This window comes from Athene cunicularia, assembly GCF_003259725.1.
Source record: "Athene cunicularia isolate RWA chromosome 2 unlocalized genomic scaffold, athCun1 chr2_part2, whole genome shotgun sequence".
NCBI classification, from domain to species: Eukaryota; Metazoa; Chordata; class Aves; order Strigiformes; family Strigidae; genus Athene; species Athene cunicularia.
The window spans coordinates 5,718,782-5,740,696 of record NW_020799096.1 but is presented as its reverse complement, the minus strand read 5'-3'; the positions used below and the strand labels follow the sequence as shown (position 1 = coordinate 5,740,696).

The 21,915-nt window shown below is 45.4% G+C and overlaps 1 protein-coding gene across 1 annotated transcript in view; it reads left to right on the top strand.

Annotated features, from left to right (window-relative positions):
• The window catches only part of LOC113477519 (endonuclease/exonuclease/phosphatase family domain-containing protein 1-like), a 35,084-nt gene extending 14,926 nt beyond the window's left edge, over positions 1-20,158 (top strand). The window contains exons 2-6 of the mRNA XM_026843831.1: positions 4,152-4,262; positions 7,525-7,659; positions 8,949-9,081; positions 14,662-14,856; positions 14,965-20,158. Of these exons, the coding sequence (XP_026699632.1) occupies positions 4,158-4,262; positions 7,525-7,659; positions 8,949-9,081; positions 14,662-14,856; positions 14,965-15,164 (768 nt within the window). The 5' untranslated portion in view covers positions 4,152-4,157 and the 3' untranslated portion in view covers positions 15,165-20,158. The remainder of the gene's footprint in view (positions 1-4,151; positions 4,263-7,524; positions 7,660-8,948; positions 9,082-14,661; positions 14,857-14,964) is intronic.
• The last annotated feature ends 1,757 nt before the right edge of the window (positions 20,159-21,915 follow it).

Below are 21,915 nucleotides of genomic sequence, written 5' to 3'. Positions count from 1 at the left end.
AAAAAAAAAAAAAAAAAAAAAAAAAAAAAAAAAAAAAAGTTGGTTTAATTTTGACTGAACAATACAGTTCAACATTTTTTTTTTTTTTTTTCTTCTCATCAGGGTCTTCTTTTTAACTATTGCCAACTCTCACACTCAAACTCCAAGTCTCTTTCATCAATATGATGTCAAATCTTTACTAATATTACTACACCCCAACATAGCTGAAATGATAAAGAATCAATAGAAGTTTCATGTCTCTGCTACTCATTAAAGCTGCTGCCTCTAGTGCCTGTTAAAAATAAAGGAATTGTGTATGGGTGACATTTAGAAATGAAATATTTATTACGTGGCTCTCATCTCTCGGTTAAGAGGAACCAAAAATCACCTTTACTTTGTTGAAGTAAGTTGTTGTTTTCCTTTACTACGGTGCCCTTTTGGCCTGAAAGTTTCTGTGGTTATTAATCCAAATGGACAGTTAATTGTTTTGAGTGCTTTTCTAAAGTTCAGGCAATGATTACTGCACCAGGGTGTACTATGCTGTAACATCAGGGGCCTGGAAGCTCCTCCTCACTGTTCCTCCTCTTGTCCTCCTTACAGCCTCTGCTCTGACTCCAGGTTTGAAATGCAAGTGTCCTCCAAAGAGGAATCACTGGCTAATAAGAAATGTGTAATTTATTAAGCCCTAAGACATTGTTTTCCTGGGTCACGTTTGGTTTCCTCAGGGTTTAGGAGTAGTGCACCCTCTTTTTGAGCAAAAGATGCTCACCTTAAGGGAGGTTGCTGGCTGGATGTGGTGCCCTATGCTGGTATTACGGGGGTAACTCTTGGCAGGCAAAGACGTTCATCACAAAGGGGTGTCGTCATCTGGAAAAGGTGACCCTGCTGTGCCTGGTTTGGGACTGGCTGCATAAATAGCACCCCAAAAGAAAATCAGGGCATCCTGATGAACAGGAGGTGGTGAGATCTGCTCGTGGGCTACAGCAGGGTGCTCGCTGGCAGCTCTCCTAGTGTGCAGAGTTACTGTACAGGAAGAGATTTGACTTAATGCATAAAGTAGATGTTCTTGTTAGCCATGCATGGAGTGTCTTGGGGAGGAGGTAGGTGTGTTAGGGAGTCTGTGACTCCCTTATGATGTCCAGCATGTGCCAGCCCAGCATACATTCTTCTCTCTGATCCCAAATTAGTCCAAGACCCCTTTCCTTTCCCTCTCCAGTCCCTCCTCAAACGTGCATTTCCCCAGCTTCTTCCAACCGCCCTCTGTACTTCTTCAGTGTCAGTTATAAACTCATTCCTTTACCCATCTCTGCTTCTGGAGGAGCTAGGAGCAACAGGCACCAGCTCCTTATCAGGCTGGACAAAGAGCAATTACATCATTGGATCCACCCTCCTTGGGAAAATGACATGTTGCTGATGAGCAAAGGTGACAGGGCTTATCCCAGTTGCTGGGGTGGTGGCCCTTGCTGGCGCCTTGCAGGCCATATGAGGGCAACGGGCAGGTACCTGTCACTAGTGGATTGACTTCTCAAGAGCACAGGCTGCTCTTTGCCTAGAACACACCTGGAGCCTGGTGCTGCTGTGCTCCTGCTCCCTGGCAGCGCTGCCTTTCCCACAAAAACCAACACCCAGCTGCAAGAGTGATCGTGGTGGCACAGGTGACATACAGGGCATCCTTGTAAATAAGCCCTGCTGCTGTTGGTATTCTTGTATGTGTGTGAGTTTTGTCTCAGTATGTGTATGATTTAATGAAGAAGCTGATTGAATTTCAGGAAACTTGAAGCCTGAAAGGTTCTAGAGAAAAAAAAAAACAACTAGAATTTTTCCCCTTAGGAGGATTTGGGAAAAAAAAATATTGTTCTGATTGATTGAAAGTTTAATTTTGACTTTTCTCTACCATTTGAAGAACTGCTCCTCAAAAGAGATTGGCATAGCTCTAACTTAGTTTTACAAAGGAGGAAAGGCATTTTTTTTCATTTCCAATGTGGGCTAGAGCTTGTCTGTATATTTTTACTGTATGAGAGAAAGTGTAATGTTGTTTGACATTGGGTTTTGTGGGCAGAACAACATGATTTGAGAAATGCCCTTCTCCCTTCAGCAAAAAAACCCATGACCTAAGCAAGTATCCTGTCACAGCTTCAAAATCTGTGTGCCTGTAAGCCCTGGAAAATGGGCACAGATTAAAGTCAGCTGCTGTAGGCCAAGCTCTCTGTTGTTGCAACCGTACCCAGAAAGGGCTGATGGCTTTTTTTCTGGACAAACCATGTAATCTTATTTGTCATCTTTTTGTTTGAGCAAAGTTAAATCAGGGCCTTAAAAAAAATTCAGTTTGGAGGAAACAAAATATTCGAACTAGTTGACTGCAGATGGATGCTCTTTTTACTAAAGTCATGGTTTCTGTAGGATTTATTCAGCCCTGTCGTATACTTTGGGCTGGCTGAACTTTCTAGGTACCTGCAACCCAGAGATAAGTTAACTCTTTTGTCAGGTTACAGTTGAACTCCTAATTTCAACAATTTCTTTTTCCTGATTTAAGTTATTTAAATATTAGAAAACTCATTCACCATATTCATGCTGTTTAAAGTCATCAGAATGACATCAGATGAATAATTTTTGCTGCTGTGATTTATTGTGTTTATTAAGGCAGCACCTGGCAATCAGTCAGGAGCAAAGCTCTGTTCCCAGGCTGTGCAAACACCCTGCGTGCCTCCTCATTTAATAAATCAGCCCAGCCCTAGTGCTGCCCGAAGGTATATGATGGACAGTAACACTGTATATTAATGCGGCATCTTGAATAAGAAGTCCCAGCCAATCTCTGCATTTCACAAAACTGTTTTAAAAGGTGTGCCAAGCATTTTTTCTTTGGGTGTTGCAACCAAAATGACTCTCAGCCTTCCAATGCAAAAAGGGGTTGCTGGGTTACTTGTATCTGAGAAGTCAATGCTCACAGCTTCAGCCTCCAGGATACTGAACTCACAGACAAGGCAGTTAGTGAAGGAGCAGGGTTTGTTTTTATTTTTGAATCAAAAGATAAACATGAGAATAGCTGTCCCATCATTTTGCTGATACCCACATAGGAAACATTTATATCTGTGCCGCTCTTCAAACTGTGTTTGGTATGTCCCGCTGCAAAGAGTCACTGTGTACAGGAGATTATTTTTTGCCTTGAAAATCCTTTTTCATTAAATTGCTGCTTGATTTGGAGGGACATTCCAGATACAAGATTGTGTCTGAGGATACTCTTTCACTGTGAAAACCTCTTCATTTCAGTGCAGTTTCTCCAGCGTCAGATAATACAAAATGATGCTCGGTGACTGTCCCTGTTGTTCTTTTGTGGTGATTACTTTTTACCAGCCCTTTCCCCGCAGCCCGAGCTGCAGCACACAGGCCCTTCTGCGTGGCCGGGGCGTTCAGCTGCTGCCTCTCCCTGCCAGCCTCCAGCCCAAGTCTGACGGGACTCGGCTTTGCAAAGGGCTCTAGCTCCTCCTATTAAGCTTTATTTTGAAAATCCTGGCAAAAAAATATTCCATATTGTCTGCATCTAGGGGTTTCAGATTCCAGCTTTTCCAGGGCATAGAGGATTTATTATCATTATTATTATTTTGTATTTTAATTTGAGGATGTTATCCAGGTGGACCTGGGGGGCTTTCAATGGTGTCCACAGCTACAGTATCCCTGATCTGTTGGGTGTTAGGGTGCACCCTCCATATCTCTGGATGTGTAAAGGTGTCCCAGTGCTATGGTTGTACAGCAGTGTCCAGGAGGACAAACGCCTCTGGGGAGCATCAGAAGGATCTGCTTGTTCTGTGTGCAAGTGTGCAGCCAATTCCTCTGTGCACAGGGAGTCTCATGCATGTGTCCCTGGAGTAAAGTCAGAGCAGTCTTAACCCCAAAAATCCAGCTATTGAGCTTGGCCTACACCCTTCCTCTTGTGTTGTACCAGTGGCCTCAGTGTTGGAGTGGAGCCAGGCATGCTACGGGGGCTTCCTGCCCCCCGGGAGGGTTCGATACGGTGCACTCAGCATCTTTGAAGGCAGCACAGAGGAGACCCCTTCCAGGGGAGGGGCAGAGAACACAGCCTCTTCTCCACAGTGTATCTCACCAATGCTTTATTTGCTATTTTTAAAAAACCCTACAAAGCTGATCTATTTTTTTTTCCCCTTTCCTCTCTCTAGTTTTGTATGGAGCTGAACCAGCCGACGCTGCCAAACATCCGCAAGTGGAAGGGCCCTAGAGGATGTTGGAAGGGTGTTGTTTCCGAAAAACCCTCAGGCCAGCTACACAAGGTACATTAATCCCTAGGTCTGAACTTTGGCTCTGGTTTGGGTTTTTTTTTTCCTCTCACCAAGGACATAGTTTGAGCGTTTAAGGCGAAACTTTTTGCAAATCTTTTTTGTCAAGGTTTGCATCTCTTGTTTTTTAATCTGTTTGTTCCTATAGCTTTCAGTTTGACTGTGCAATTTAATTTTTGGAAGAACTGTTTTCCTCAGCCTGTGGCACACTTGTAAGGAGGAAGGTGTGTGCATTTAGGGGAGGTATGGTAGATAAAAGCAGAACTACAGAAGAAAGGCTATACGTTAGGACAAGGGAAGAGTCCTTGGTTTTGCCCCTAGCAGGCTGCAGTACTACTGGGTTTTTTTGTGTTAGTGACCTGAGCTTATTCTCTAGTGCATCACTGACTGGCACTTGGAAGGGCTCCTTTTTTTCCTAGTTTGCAAGTGAAGACCCCACAGAGGTCTTCCAGATGCCATCCTCATCTGGAAGAGGATCTTATCTCACACGTTCCCAAGTGTTCTTCACAGGTGTTTGAAATGCTGTGGACTCCCTTTGAATCTGCACTGTGCTGCACTCGGCTTTTCCCTGCAGCATCTTCTATGGTGGGACTATAGATAAGTACTGAGTGAAGTAATAATTTATACAGTGGTGATCACTGCAACTGCTACCCTTGACAGTATTCGGGGTATAGCTGCATTGGGCTGGACACCACCAGAGGTGCCCAAAAGCAGTCTCTCCCAAGGGAAATCTCTATTTTTTCCCTTTAAAGCCGCTAATGATATTTCAGAGCAAGGTCCTCCTTGGGCTCAAGCCTGCTGTTGCTGAACAGGATCATTCTCATGATGCAGTTATTGCAGCATGGGTGTTGTGGGGTAGAAGCAAAAACCAAGACCTCTCATGCAATGAATGATGCCTAGCAGTATACAGGGCTGTCTCCATCTGTTCTGAGCACTGTCCTTATTAAATATGTGGCTGCAGTTGTATCCCATAATCACACAGTTTAGAATCCACATTTGCTTAATTTGACTTTTCCAAATCAGGCTGCGCCATCGTTCACTGGTTTTGGACTGATGTTTTGGGAGGTGCACATCCTTTTATTGCCCTTCTGAGGAAAACCCAAGAATGAGAAAAAAATCCCCAAACCCACCACCTGAGCAGCACAAGGATTGGGCATAGCTACCACTAGAAAGACACAGAGGGTCTGAATGTGTCTAAGGTTTAACACAATTCACACTTAATCCCAGTGCAGAGTACAAATTCTGTTAAGGACATTTTCATTCCTGGCTGAAATTTTCCTTTGGGATCTCTTGTTAGGTCAGATCATTAAAATACTGAATTTTAGAAATTGTGCGAAGTTGTTGGAAGTTGTTCCCTCCTCCATTTTTTCCCAAGAATTATTAATAATTGTCTCAAGAGTTTCTAAATCCAGAGTCTTTAGTCAGTTCTTTCTTGAGCTATATGTACAAAGATGACAATGAAAGTTTTGACAACGGGCTGAGAAAATAAAAGTCATCATCTACTTTGTTTTACTGGTAGGAATGTAAGGATGAATGGTTCCCAAAATTGTGGAAGAAGTCTGTGACTAAGCTAAGAATACGAATGTTATCTGCTGACTATTCCTTTTAGCTGTGTTGGAGAATCCTCCACTAAGCCAGAAAGTCTCTTCTACCCCTTGGGTTAGTTAATGAGTCCTGCAGGTTTGATCACCATGTACACAAATGCAATATAGTGAAGTAACGCAGTGTAACCCAGAGTATATAGCATCTTCAGCACAAGCTAGTCTCAGGATGCTCTACAGGGTTAAATAATGCAAAATTATGGATGGTGCTTCAAGCTCGTGCTTCCACACATCCCAGGCATCTGGCCTTCAACCAAGCAGTGACTTTTGACCACCATGTTGATGTGAAATCTGGAGCCAGGAAATAGCAAACAGCCATTGACAGCAGTTTTATTCTTCCATGTCCTTTCCTATAGTCGTTTTCAGACCTTAGACTTCCAACGAGTGGAATAATTTTGTTAGTATTGTAAAGGTGAGTTATCTAAAGAAGCTACCAAAGGATTTTAGCCAACCTTAATACTTCCTTTCAAAGCTCACAGGAAGTCAGCAGAGCAGATAATGCTTGTTTATTGCAGTTGAAATGAAAAAAGCTCTTCCTTGTGATGGATTTAACTAGGATTTGTTAATGGAAGCGGGTTTGAATGATACCAAGGAAAATGGTGTCGGGATGATGGGAAGAGAGAGGCTAACAGGCTTTGAACTAGATACCACTGCTGGTGTGACTGGGGCAGGCAGCTTTCTGAAAATGCTGATTCCACATCCCAAAGTAATCAAAAAACCTCATGCAGGATGACAGAAACAGAGCTGAAAGGAGCAGAGAGCTGAGCGTGAAAATATTCGAGCTGGAAAAGAGAGAAGATTGACAGAGCTGAGAGGTCTAGACCAGATTTCACACCAAGGGACTGAAGGAGCCTGGATATTTTTAGCTTGCGGGTGACAGAAGTCTGTGAGATGGTGTACGGCATGGGGAGAAGGAACAGCTGCACGCAGCATCCTCTGCCACAAGCCATAGAACTTGCCCAGTGAGACCACAAGGCACTGAACTCAGGGTTAGACAAACAGTCCTAGGGATAATGAACTACCTTGTTGCTCACCATGCTCAGAAGAATCCGATGTCTTGCCTGGACTAGGAGGTGCAGGTGAGGCAGCATCTTTACCTTTCACCCCTGCAGTGGTCCTGAACACGCTCTACCTGTATACAGTAGAATGGCTTATTAAATCCTTGACTGGATTGAGCAGTGCTAAGGCTACCTGGGTGTCCGATAGCCAGTGTAGAGGTGTGAGGGGCTGCGAGTAGCCAAACAATATGTGTTTCAGATTGGCACGCTCAGTTTTCAGTTGGGCTTCCCAGGGAGCATTCCTCCCCCATCTGGTAGGGCTTTTGAGGGGGGTGGGATAAAGAAGCATTTCTACCTGTTTCTTTATCTCCATCTGATAGCCTAGGATGCTGTTTCTCATTTATGCTTGTGCACAGCGAGTTGGGCATCCTGCCCTCAGCAGGCGCCAAGCCAAGATATAAAATTGCATCATCTTTTACTGCCTCTGCATGTTTTGGAAGTGATGTTTACCACTGCCACTCCCAACAGTGGTACTGAAAATTGCAGGTGAAAATTTCACCTAGGGGGCTGAATTTGGACAGAATGCTTTGGTTTTACCTTCTTACTATAAGCTCTTTTCTGTTTGTTTGTTTTTTTTTTTTTTCTTTTAAACTCCAGGGAGTTGAATATTCTGGCTTCCTCTGGGATACAACAGCTGGCATTGAACTGAAAGATGCTTTGTCTCAGGAGTGTGCACAGACCAATGGCAATGGGAAGCACTCATATCCTCACCCGTATCTTGCACATTTCAAGGTAACTGCTGTTGCACCAACTGACCCTTGCAGAATTGAGATTTTATTAAAAAATGGGGTAAGAAGCTGAAAAGACACACAGTCTTCTAGCAGATTAAACTTTGCATGAGTCTCTAATCCATCTCGTCACTTCAGCACTGTCTCATGGCTTGATTATAGGTCAAGGCCATGAGACACACCCATATAGGGTCTTTATGGATATGGCAGATCACCAGAATGAGTCCTTTCCTTAGCTTCTGTGGGAGCAGACCCTGCCACAAGGCAACATTCAGGCACATGAGAGTTGGTAGATCTTCGGTAGCATCCACAGCCTCAGAGAGTGACAGAAGTCACCAGTCACCTTGTTCTACCTTTACCAAATTAACACAGCAATAACAGGGTACGTATCCAGCAGCAGCCAGCCACAGGGCTGCGATTCTTGTCAGTGCCCCAAATTGTGAGTGGAGAGGGTAGTCAAAGTGGATATATATAAATAAGGAAGGCACAGTGCTCCTGAGGGATGGATGATCTCTCATATGTTGCTGGCGTACTGCAGAGTTTCCATTTTAAATCTTTTTCACTAGGCTGAACCCATCTGAAAGAACATCATGCATTTTGGAAAATTCTTGTACATATGCTTGAGTGAGCATACAGCCCCCTTCTCCACACTGGGTGTGATGCAGGGGTCCAATTTGGGGAACTTGACATCTTTGGTAATGCTTTGAGAGAAGCATTAGTAATATAATTATGGATAAATTATTATTTAGAATTAATATTAATCAATTAATAATGTAAACAGGTCAATATTAGGAGCAAGTATTACTCGTGCTACATGACAAAGTGAGTGCCAGAAGATAAGCAGAAGGTTGCAGGGAGCCAACAGTCCCTTTCAAGGTACATTAAGTTTCTTGGTTAGTCTCTGTGACGGGCCAGAGCTAGTCACAAGAGTCATAATTAGCCCGTGTAGTGACCACGACATTATTTGTAGCTTATTAACAACTGGTTTTGCGTGAGCTGATTTTCATAAACAGCCAGCTTCTTTCTGCAACCATGGTGGAAAGAAGCTGTTTGCTTATGCAGACCAGTTTCCCCAGAACTGAAAGGGTGTCAGGTTATTGCAAACAGAGCAAAACACCTTCCCCCTCTTCCTCCCAGAAACAAGACCAACCAAAACACACCACACAGATAAGGAAGCGAAGCCTAGTCACACAGATTTACTACCAGAAGTACTGGGAACAGGCACGTGGTTTTGCTTTGTGACCTCCTGTGTCCTATCTGCCTGGCACCAATTTCTTCTCCTTCCTCCCCCAGGTTGGGATGAACGATCTAATGTTGGTTAACCTTCATCTGGCCTTGCCACCCTCGGCAGGAGAGAATACCGGGAAGAACCACGACAGCCACAAACTGGCAGCCTTTGCACAGACTTTGCAGGAGACTCTGAAAGGTATAGCATTTTTTTCCTGCCAGCTATCACATGCACGCTGGCCATCATATCTAATCAAAAGGAATTTAAAAAAAAAATAAAATCTGTCTCAGTGCAGGTTTCACAAATATCCTCATTAGCTTTGCACTGTTGTTACTGGTATTTGAATTTGAGTGATCCATAGCATGGGAAAGGTGCTTTTCCCCTGCTCATTGTCTTATAGCCTCTCCTAATTAACACAAGTAACACAGGGGATCCTACCAGCTTTTGTTTTTTCAAATGAAGTTCCTTCTGATTTTATGCTAGTGTAAGAGCAAGTTTAGGCAAAAAAAATAAAAAGAACAGACATCAGGGTTAAGACCTTATTGTAAGTACTCTGTGGAAATGACACCTACCTGATATCAGAAAAAAGCTTAATGGCTCTTTTTCCAAAAGAAATATGTTCTATATATTTGGGTTTTAGGTAATTGTAAGCACATTGGAAAACCCAATGCAAATCAGGAGATGGATGCTAATGAGAAAAGAGACCAACTCCTGCTTTGGTACCTGAGTGCAATAGGCAGGATAATTTTGTTGATTCCAAAGAAGTTGCTCTGGTTTTACACCAGGATGAGGGGACACCCGAATTTGGATCTGAACTTGAGCAATGTAATAGCCAGCTGAATTTCTTTACCTCATTTCTGAGAATTTGCTCCTTACTTTGGTGCTTGCAGATTAAATTCGATTTCCTACAAAGCAGAACAGGACGTTTCAGATTCTAAATGTTGCTGATCTTGTTGTAGGAATAGAAAAATCTAGCCCTTTGTTTACCGCTTAACAAAGATGCCAAAGGGTTACAAGATCATACGCATGATGATTTTCAGCTTGGCCCAGTTTAGCAAGGTTGTTCACTTGGAAGCATTAATACCCCTCTTCTATAACGTGAGATATTTGCAATTTTTATGCGTGTTCTATTCTTTTTCCTTTTGAACTGCAAGAAGTCAGAGCTATTTTTAAGTGCTACTGATTTAAGTACTTGTCCACGTACCTTGAAATTGGAAGGGATGAAGGTAAACAAAAGGATAATTTGTTTAATCCCCAAAGGCTGAACCGAGACACAGATAAATGTGTAGCTCTTCCAAAGTCTATTGAGTTGCATTTCCACTGCATCTAAATTTAGACTGTCGGTGTTAGGGCTTCTCTTTATTTCATGTTTATATTTTCATAGGGTGGGCATGTTACTGGAGCATGCTTATTCTTGGCTTAGTTTTTCACAAAAGAAGAGATTCAGATTCCTCTAAATTAATGGGATGCAGGTCTTGTTTCCTCAACAAATGGTAGTACACATGTGTAGCTTTGAAGTACTGAATACCCTGCCAAAATGAATGTCATGCTTAAAATTACCACCATCCTTCAATTTCTTCCAAATCAATCCATAAAATACTGGTAATAAGAACTGATTTGCCTGTGAGTACTGTAGTAAATTTGAATTTCTCCTCACATGTTGCTAACAGACGCCTACTCTGTTGCCTCTTCATAAGAATGAAAGATATGTGAGCATCTGAGGAAATTTGGTTACCATCCACAGTCTCCTGTAATGCAGAGCACTAGTGTCTCTGTATTTGTGCCATTAGACCAGTGGGTCCTGGTGCCTTTTTTCCATTCTTTCTTTCCCTTCAGCAGTACTGGAGAGATGCGGTGGCTCTTGGCTGTTCATAGCTACTCTTTGCAGAGGCCCTTCTGCCTTCTCTCAAGAACTCCACCGGTTTGTCTTCAGTGTAGTGACCATAGGCAGCACACAGATGCTATTCTGGACATGCTGGTAGTGCTTAGACCCAGGAACCAGGGTGTTGGCTTAGTCATCTTCTCCCATCTGGCTTGGCCATACTCCATGTGTTACCTGTGCATCGGGCACTAGGCTTAGAAGACCTCTGAGAGGTGGTCGGGAGCCTCTTAGTAGCTGATGTACCACCACATCCTTCTTATCATCTGCTTCTCACTCTCTCCCAGAAAGATTTGGGAGTTTAAGGGTCTGTTAGTTCATGAGGGGACCCATTCAGGGCATGGGAGCCAGGGAGAGTGTTCTACTGATGTCTCTTCGGACTGCCACCAAGCAAAGGAGGGCTTCCCGGTTCCTGCATGAAAGCAGATTTCAACACTGCAGACTTTCTGCAGGCACTGAAAGTCCCTCAGCTGATCACGTTGCACCCCAGTGCTCAGCCTCTGCAGCACAGGGCTGAGTTAAGGCAGCACTTTGCTTTGCTGGCTGAGAGCCACCCGCAGACACTGCTAAAAGTCGCTGGTGCTTCAGTGAATTTGAAGATGCATTTGCAAAAAGCCTGGACTTCTTCTTCGCCTAAACAGTTCTCCCTTGACAAGGCAGGGTTGCTTTGAGACCAATGTGCGTGGGAGCACCCTGAGAGGTACCGGGACACGCGGCTGTCTGTGGCAGGCTGTATGCCACCACATCCCACCAGATGGAGGGTCTGGGTCCTTGTGGGACAGTGTAGTCTATGGGAGAGCCCTCTGAAGCAGAAGGTGGGTTGGTAAGGGAGCACTTTCTGCTCAGTCCTGAGGAGAAGGAGGAACGAGCCCTGCCAACCTCAAACTCTCATTCCCTCCAGATCACATCACAGCACCAGTATCGTTATCTTGATTTTCTTTTCCCCCCATCTGGTTGTAACTGTGGACATTGTGTCTGCATCTGATCATCCCTCGTTATGGGCAGGGGCGTGAATTCTTCTGGAGCTTTTGCCGAGTTTGGCTGTGAGCTGTTGGGGCTGATCCGTGAGGCCCCCGAGAGTTGCGGCTGCTGCGTGGTGGCTCTGCCCCCTGCCTCTGCTGAGGGGCGACCAATGAAGCGCAGTCACGCACCTGGGAGGACGCAGGCAAGTTTACTTTCTTCCCTCCTGCTGCTTGATGTTTGTTGGGGTCTCAGGAGGCAGACAAAGCACAAAACCAGTGTGCTGCCATGCGTGGCATTACTGTCGCAGGAGCTGGCAGAGGCAGGAGCAACACTGAGAGTGAGCCAGGACAAGGGGAAATGAATTTGGTGGCTATCTAGAAAATTGGTGTTGGCCTGCTTTTCATGCTTAGTGCAGGGCTGCCCAGCCTTTTCTGCAGTGATTTTCAGTCATGGGGATACCCAGAAGCTCCTGTGAGAGGGGACCAGAAGCAATCCTTTCCATCCCCAATGGCAAATTGGGTTTCAGCTTCTTTGACATGCCCCAGACTATCCTGTCTGTCAATTTTGTGCTCAGTTGTGATTTTATGCTTAGTTATTCTGCATGCAAAAGTTTAAACAGGTGAAGAATGCAGTGATTGCCTTCCTGGGCATGCCACAGGCTGATTTCTTACCTCCTGAGCACACATCCAGGTGCTGGGTCTTTTAGCCTCTGCTATTTCTAAACTGTCCAGATCGGAGCAGTCAGTTAAAATTTTCACCTGTGAGTATGTTTTTTTCACACATTTTTCATGTAAGGGAAATAGGCTTGCTGAAAGAAGTGCAAGTATTTATAGAATAGACTAAGACTAGAAATAGGATAGGATATAGGATAGGATAGGATAGGATAGGATAGGATAGGATAGGATAGGATAGGATAGGATAGGATAGGATAGAATAGAATAGAATAGAATAGAATAGAATAGAATAGAATAGAATAGAATAGAATAGAATAGAATAGAATAGAATAGAATAGAAATAGAATAGAATAGAATAGAATAGAATAGAATAGAATAGAATAGAATAGAATAGAATAGAATAGATTTTGTGCAGGACTGGGATACTGCTGTTAAGATCCCTACCTCTGTCATTTTTAAGCATTGCCCTCCAGGGATGCGCTCCAGAGGTTTCTGTAATGACCTTGCCCCACTTATATGGCCAAGCTGAAGGCATGGAAGGAGCCGAGTCCTTGCCTGGGCCATTAAGCAAGCATCAGTCCTGAAGGACAGAGATCGCATGGTTGCATTTCAGGCTTCCTGATCCTGCAAAGTGAGAGATCTTGGGTTTTTTGCAACGAGATGTGCGCAAAACCACCAGCTCCCAGCAAGCACTATCGTCCCATTAGACAAGGACTGATTTTTCTTTTGGGTTCTGATGGAGCTTAAAATAGCTCAGGTTCAGATTGGGGTTTTTTGTTTCTTTTAAAGGTGGGAAGGCCACTGTCATGAACACTTTATAGAATAATATTTAAATCTCATGTCAATTCCAATATGATTTGTGACTTGCAAAGGGTAGAGAAACCACAGTTTCACTCTCTCTTCATCGCCCCACTGCATCATAGCAAGCAGCATGTTTTGAAGTATTGGTTTTTGTAAATCATAGGCTATTGATCTCGCTGTTGTCCTGCCCTTTCCCAGTTCATCTTTCATGCAGTGCAAGACAGGAGCGGAGATTTTGTCGTTGAACTTGCACTCCCTCTCCTGGCTGGCTACTTCTACAGCAACAGCACAAAGCGAGGTTTGTCCGTGAGCATTAGGTACGGTAGAGCAATCGATCTGTCCACCCCGTCTCCTCCCACGCTTCAATCCCAGGAAGCAAAAAGCTTACAGGCTGTCGTAGTTTCTTTCTCTGATGTCATCTTCGGGATAATTTTTTGGTTCATTTGTGCCATTGTAGCATCTTCCTCCTTCTCCAGTACCAAGCTGTAACGCAGCAACATCTTTGATCAGCTGTCAGCATTCTTGAGTTTATCTTATCAGACATTTCTGGCAGTGATTTGAGATGGGCACAGGGACATGTGCGTTGTACTCTTACCCAGTGCACAGCTGGGATGTCTTAATCTGCAGCTGTGGAGCTAGGAGTGCACACATTGTGGGTATGAAATTAGGGTTCATATTTTCTTTTCACTGAGGTCATTTTCTATTCATATGAAGACAGGATTTTTTGATGAGCATTTCAAGCCATTCTCTTTATTTCTTTGAAAATTAAACCCTAGACAAGGTCTAAGACATCCCAAGTTCAGCAGTATCCCTTCAGTCGGCCAGGCAAAGGAAAGCTGCTGTAGTCAGGGAGTGTCCGTGTGGTTTGTGACCTCATCTTCTACCATCAGGCTTGCAGGCTGCTCCTCAGGCTTGTTCCTTGGCATTTTTTAAATGCAGAGGGTTAGAACAAGTCCTGCACTTTTGGAACTCTGGTATATACTAGCATAACCCGTGTCTTCCCAGGATCCTCACAAAAGTGTCCTTGTCTCTTACAGCAAAACTATAAAAAGATGATGTCAGGACAAGTTAAAGCCAATATTGTTTCTTACAGAAAAAGACAAAAATAAGCTTACAAAGTCACAGATTTCTAAAAACCTGTAGGACCAGAACTGCAGGATGAAACTGAGTTTGTCACTATCAGTGAGTAACAAGCAAAGGGTGCCAGTATAAATGAGATTATATTTAAAAACAAGCATGAAATGTGTACTGGCTGCTTTTTATTGTCATAAAGAGAATGGCCATGAATAAATAGCCTGTGAAAAATGCTTTAACATCATTTCTTTTAGGACTTCAGAGTAAATCCAGCTTTGCTACTCAATATTTGTATTCTTCCTCCTCCAACTTATCCTTTCTCTGTCTTGTACTTAAGCAATGGATGTCCATTCCTCACATTTTTTTTCTACTTTTCCTGTTTCCTAGGAGAAAAAGATGTGATCATCCTCGGAGATTTTAACCAGGCTCCGGACAGCAGCGACCACGACATCCTGAGGAAGGAGAAGTTCCATCACCTGGTCCCTTCCAGCACCTTCACCAACATCAGCACAAAGAACCCACAAGGGTCCAAGTCGCTGGATAACATCTGGATCAGTCGGAGCTTGAAAAAGGTTTTCACAGGTAGAGTTACTTTTTAGTGAGGTCATGTAACCTTTAGTTAGGTTAGCATCGTGTGTCAGATTTGGGCAATATTACTTATCTTTTTCTCCGTGATTCTTTTTCATGCAGGCCACTGGGCTGTTGTGCGAGAAGGTCTTACAAACCCATGGATCCCTGATAACTGGTCCTGGGGTGGGGTAGCTTCAGACCACTGCCCCGTTCTTGCTGAATTTTACCTGGAAAAGGACTGGAACAGGAAGGAGGTGACACGGAATGGGAACGGGGTGACAGTTGAACGCAACGATTCCCACGCTAAGCACGAACGATGACATGAACTCGAGGGTGCCTCTTCTGCTCCCCAGGGAGCAGTCCAAGGCTCTGTTTTTGCTCATGGCTCAGCAGCGGAGCAGGACTGCCATCCCCTCTCCCTCCTTCCCGCTCTCCTCCCCACACCTAGAAAGCATCAGCACTTCATTTTGGTGGCCCTGGCTTTGTGCCCCTCCTGGACAGTGGTGGGGTGTCTCACAGCAGCAGAGCAATCTGCAGCTTTTGTCTGGGGACACAGTGGACACTTCCATGCCTGGAGATTTGGATGAGAATTGTACAGAAAATAAAGTGTACTTTTAATACTGTACAGGATCTTTGCCAAAACACAGCCAAGCAGGGCTTTGCTGCAAGGGTGAGGGGAGAGTTATTTTCCTTTGCCTCCTTGTAAATGGAGGGAGTAAGAGAGGCCCCAAAAAGAGAGACACCGTGGAAATTCTTGGCAATTTGCAAATGCCACTCAACACTTGCAAAGGCTGCCGAAGCTGGTCCCTATGTGACCTGAAATGAGGCCTGAGTGGTCCCTCTGGCTCAGCCTGGAGAGGCCCTGTTCCTTCCACAGCCCCATGTGGATGTGGGCACCTGTCATCCTTCCCTTCCTCTCTACTTATGTTCCTGGCAGGGTGCATTTTGCCCCAGAAGGGCTTCCTGGAGCTTGGATTTGACTTTTTGTTTGGTGTGCAGCATTTAGTGTTGTATTTTTCCTGCATGCTAGCCTTCAGGAGCTGGGAAACCACCAATTTGTCCCTCTGCAGACCCTGGTCCACTTCTCCAGTGCCCTTTGCTTTGCTCCCTGTTGGGGATCTCACAGGAACAGCCTTTGTCCTGTGGCCCTGCAAGTGGCATCAAAGAGGAGATGTAGCCCTGAGTCTTTCTCTAGGAGTCAGTGTTCTGAGGAGGGCTCTGCCTTAGGGAGAAATAGGACACACGTTGGTGGGAGGACTGTAGATGAGCCCACGTTCATGTGATAACTGCGAAGCCTGACACATGTGTTGCACCGACCTCCGCCTCTTGATTTTTTAGGGGTTTTCAACTTCTCCCTCTGGAAGACCACCCAGTTTACCTCACTTTCCTAAGCTTTGTTGCTGCATGAGCCTGATCCAGGCACCGCAACAGGGAGTCTGGATAGTGTGTGGTCATGGTGCATATCGCAGGGATGGGGTCAGCTTCTAAGGAGGTTTGTTTCTCTGCGTATCCTGGGTGGGGAGGACTTCAGTCAGCAAGCTGCCATGACAGAGCCAGGGATGGAGCATTAAATTTGCCACCTACATAAGATTTTTCAAGTAGCGATTAATAAACAGTGACCTAGAAAGGAAGCATACAAGGACTGGAAAAAGCAATTTTGAGTATGAAAGATACTGAGCTTCCCACTAGCTCAGCGCCTTCTGCTCCAGGCTGCAGATGACCACACAGTTTGCTGCTGAGTGGAAAGGAAAGCTCTCTGGCACAACTCATTGAACTATAAAGGGAAAATGACTCCTGACAGCAATGCCACACCAGAGGAGGTCGTGTAACAGAGGGGTTTAGAGCAAAACAGTATCATATTCTTGTAGCATGTTCCTTAACTTTCTGAAATATCATCTCATTTCAGGTAGCAACAACTGATTAAATTCACATGCAAGCACACACAGTTGAGTATTTCAAACAGGTTTTCTGATTATAGGCAAAACTAAACCTGGCGGAAGGTGAAATAGGATGGGTGTGACTCTCAGGCTGAGGGAGGTTTCACTGACATTTCAAGAGGTTAACTGAATGACTAAGAGTTCAGAGCATCAGACCAAAAATGTGTATTTAGTTGCTCAGCATTCCCTTTTAAAAATGGGAGGTGCAGGCATTTACCCCTGGTCATTAAAGAAGCCAGCAGGAGAGCTTGGCTCCAACTTTCATTCCAGATCCTTGCTGTTACTTTGACCTTTTCTACCTAGGGCAGTTTTGCTGCCCCCCTTAATTTGAGCAGCACCAGATTCCCCAAGCAGCTCTCACTAGACCTCTGCACACTATAGGTGAGGATACAATAGAGTTGCCTTAGTCAAACAAATATCAAGTGAGGCGAGCGGCAGTAGAATTGCCAAGAACACACTCACTCACTTGTACCAATTAGTGTTTGGTAGTGTTTCACTGCTATAATTATGTTTGGATGCTGAAATTACTTTATAGCTCTAGAAATAAAACTTGGAAGGGCCAGATCCTATTTAATCTGCTACAAGTGTAAATAAATGCAGAGGCACCAAGGCCTAAAGAAGCATCTGCAGTCTCCTGTGCGGGTGGTGGTCTGCGAGCAGCAGCACTCGCAGTTGCAGGACAGGCCCTGATGAGTTGCCTATTAGCATGAGCTGCCAGAGGGGGAAATGAGCTGAGCTGCTCCCCTAACCCATGTGTGAGCTGTGGGGAAGGTTAATGGGGCTGGTCTCTAGCCCAGAGGTTGCTCAGCCCAGCCTGCTGGGAGGAAGCAGGGAGCTCTGGAAAGGTGATTATTTGGTGAACAGAAAGATGCCTTGGAGTAAGATGGGTCCTATAGAGTCAGAAGGAGGAGGATAGAGGAGTTTGATAGCTACAGGTGGAGCTGTGCCATGCATGGAGCATCGGTACAAGGTACATGCCTGGTTACTTCATGTTGGGAATCAGCTGCCTTGCTGGTTTCACTGGTTTTAAAAAGCTTGCTTTGCTTTTTGTGTGTGAGGATGAGGCGGTGGTTGTGAGCCTGATAGATTTTTTGAGTTCCCAGAAGCATTTGTCATGTTACGGTGGTTCAGAAGGCAAAGTAGCGGACAGCTTCCTCCTGCAACTGTGGGACCAAACCTGAAAAGTAATTTTATTTCAAGATACTTATAATAGAAGTTAGGCTAGCCCAGCTTTCTGTAGCTGTATTGCCCTGGTAGCACCAAGGGAGGTGGTAATGATGGAGGTAGCGCAGCAACAGTGAGCCTTTCATGCAAAAGGCCTGATACTGGCTCCACACCTTGCATGCTCTGGGCTCCCCTCAGGAGCCCAAATTTTGTGAGGCTGAGTTCTGCGTTTGTAAGTAATGTCACCAACAGCTACAGACTGATTTGGTCCAGGTTTATTTTTTCTGAAGTATCGTCACTTCTGGAAGGCAATTCAGCTGACCTGTGCACAGCAAAGAGTTGTGGAGCTCTTCCCTGCCCACTGCACGTGGAGCCTGGCTGCCTTCTTACAGCTAAGTGCTGCCTCTTATCTCCCCTGACACGTCAGCCTCAGACCTCCCCTGGCCCGGTGACATGGTGAAGGCTGCTGGGCAGCCCGTGGTCCCTGCGGGGGCTGTGGCTGGTGAGACCCTGCAGTGGGAGCTCTGTTCTGTCCTCTTCCTGGCTGCCTCTGAGAGGAGAGGTGGCTCCTAGTGGGGCACAGTTGGGTTTTCACGTTGTTTCTACATTTTAGCAGCTGCTGGAGTAAGAGCTTAAAGCAGCGCCCTGCTTGCCGAAGCTGAGGGAGGCATGGCTGGTGTTTGGCCTCTCCTCTTTGCTCCCTGTGGTGAAAGCTTTTAAAATATTCACAGTCAAATTATTCTCCTTTCCTATTTGCTCTGACCTGTTTGCTTCAGAGCAGAGCCTCTGCTTCATCCTCTAGGCTTTTTAGGAGGATTTATTTGGCAAATATCCATTTGGTCACCTGACTTTGCTGTGTTGTTGCATCAAGCAGTGCTGCAAAACGTCTGAAAAAACCCTGAGGAATAATTTGGAGAGCTGCTAAAAACCTCTGAGAAGCATATGCAATCAAATAACTGTCCTGGAAATGAACTTCCAAGAACCAGGTCATGGCAGCAGCAGGTTGAATAAATTCTGGTGCAGCAGGGGTGAAAGCTTGATCACACAAGGTAACCAGCCTTGGTCTTGGCACTCGAGCCCTCGTGGGAATCAGTGCTCAGCATTCCTAGGAAAGGACAGAAAAGGGTCAGCCTAGGGGATTTCAAGGTTTTCCTGGGCAGCTAAATGCCTTTTTTTTGAGAATGAGTTGATTTTTGGTTTTAAAACTGGTGTCTGGAGCGAGCATGCTGGCCACAGGCAGGAGTTGGACATGATGGGAAGCAGAGCTCTCAGGGCAGCTGCTGCTGTTCCCTCCCTGGGGGCACTTCAGGTCATAAATTCAAGCACTCAGAAGTTGGGTGGAAATGTCCCAAATTTAAATTATGAGCTTTTCCTTAGCTGCAGAAAGCAAGGCAAAACCACACAGGCATTTCCTGGCCTTCCACTTTCCAGATTTCACACTTTCATACAGAGTTTCTAGATGGGAAAAGCTTCTTAGAAGACTCGTGTTCATTTGTTTTTCCAAAGCAAAACGCAAAGTTTTCCCCCGTGCAAGGAGTCATACTGACTGTGAAGCAGAGTTCTTGTGGGAAACATGGCGTGCAGCAGCTTTTTTCATCCTCAGAAGAGGTGCAGCAGCGACCCTTGTGACTCGGGTGCTGTGGGGGTGTGACTGAAGCGCCTTGCCAGTGGCCTGCACAGCTCTCACTGCAGCCACTCAGCAGCCCTGGGCTGTGTCCCACGACGCGAGGGCAGGACGTGACCGCAATGGCAGACGGAGCCCTTGGCTGCCTCTGCCTTGGCCGGTTACTGCTTTGGTTATAAGTAATGTCAGGAGGCTGCAACTCTGTGATCCCGTGCCTCTTAGGAGAGGCCACATGTATATGGGACAATATATAGTATAAAGGCACATGCATATTCAAGCAGACCATTTCATCATCAGGTTATGAGATTTTTAAAAATTTTTCATGTTTTTAAGTCTTAAGTCATTTTGACCTCCATATCTGGAAGTAAAAAAGCTCCTGCATAGAATCAAAGTAGGACTTAGTCCAGAGTGCCCACAGGTTACCAGTACACTTAGGAAACATGTGGCTAGGTGACCCTTGGATGACCCATCCTTCTTGTCATCTGGGAACCCTGTGTGATGAGACATTCCCAGCCTGAGGGATGTCCAAAGGTCTTTCTTTATCAGTTGTGTGAAAGAACAGGCCTTGTTTAAAAAAAAAAAAAAAAAATGGAATGTGCACAGACCTGACTTGCTATACTGGTTACACTTTGTGTGAAGAGATAACACAAGGAGCACCAGCACCGAGCTCTCAGAGCACTTGCCCACCAGTTTTTGGAGTGGCCTTCAAGGAAACTGTTCCTTTTTCAGACGTCCTCCAGCCCCTGGCACGCTTGGTAGCCAAGAGGGGCTGCCTTGCAGCTGGGTGGTTACTTTATGTTTCCCTTCTCTTACTGTTTGAGGTTACTGGCTTGCTCCCATGAAGGTCACTCACAGTATGTGCCTGGCTGGGCACTCTTTCTTACTCTCATTTGGGGGAAACTTAACCTGATTCTTTCAACTCTAGGACTATTCATTTCCCTAGTAATTTTGTGGTCATGCTACCTGTCCCCTTTGCATGTGAGGTTTCCCCAGCTGCTTTAAAGGGCCTTCTCACCCTGTCCTCCTCCACACCAGTGCTCCCTTGGGTCAGCAAGATGCCGGAGTGGAAGTGCTTGTGCTTGGTTTCCTCCCCATGCCTGGGGGGCTGTATGGAGCATATCTGGAGACCCAAAGGGCTGATACGTGCCATGCTTTTCCCTGTGTGTCACCTCTGGGATGGAGGGAGTAGTATGTCTGCTTCTAGCATCATGCATTGCTTTATGCTTAGAAATAAGCCTGTCCCACCAGGCTGGAGACCTGCTGTTGCTCCTTTCTATCTGCAGCAGCGATGTAACAGGCAGGGAGCTGCACTTAACCACATTTTTCACTTTAAAAGAGAAGGAAAAATATTTCTTTTGCTTTTGGGACAGGCGAGGCCATGAAGGAGCCTCAAAGAGTCAGAGGAGGGGAAGGGGATGTGAGAGAGATGTCAAACACATGGGGAGTGGGGGGACAGGCAGGAATGGCACGGGGGCTCCCTGAAGTGACGCACATCTAGGACATAGCTGCAACATGGAGTGTCCTATGGAAAAGGGGGAAGAAATACCTGAGCAAGGATTATGGGAGCTAGAGGAGTGTGGGGCAGAGAGGAGCTGGAAAAGGAAGAAAGATGGAGATGGGAGACCAGAAGGAGAAGTGAATCACAGCTGGAGGCTTCTCCACAAGGTCCTGTGTGTCTGGTGACATATCTTGCCCAAACCTGGAAAAGCTTCTTTTCTGAAAGCTGTAAAGGAAGATCAGAAATACAAGGGACCTCATCTTTAAAATATTGCTAGGGGAAGAGGAGGGAGAAGTTTGACTCGTAGATGACATATGTATTTTTTTGATGGGTGGGAGTGAATTGACTTACTTCCTAGGTTCAGAGATGGATGATGTGATAGTGAAGGTATTCTTGAGATAAAATGGAAAGTGAAGGAGTGTGATTAAATAAACACAGCTTGAAGGATGAGTGCTAGAGACCAAGACAAAAATCCAAGCACGAAACACAGAAAATAAGCTGGAAGAGACATCCTGACCAATCTCTTGTTGTGACGTGGCATGAGATGGAAATTGGACCCTGATGTACGTACAGGAGAGCCCCAAGCACAATTTTCAGGGTGCTGCTGGGACAGGACCTGAACGTGAGCCCAGCTCTGCTATATCCAATGAACTGTGCAGGGGGACTGGTGTTGGCGTGTGCTCTCTTTCTCCTCCAAATCCCCCCAGCATCGCACAGGCCAGCGGAGAGGGTCCCTGTGGGAATGTGCCCACCCTGCTCTGACACTGCACCACGAGAAGGGTACCGTGGCCTGGAGGCAGCCGCTCCTGTGTCACCAGTCACCTTTCTCCCACCACCAAGTTTTCTTG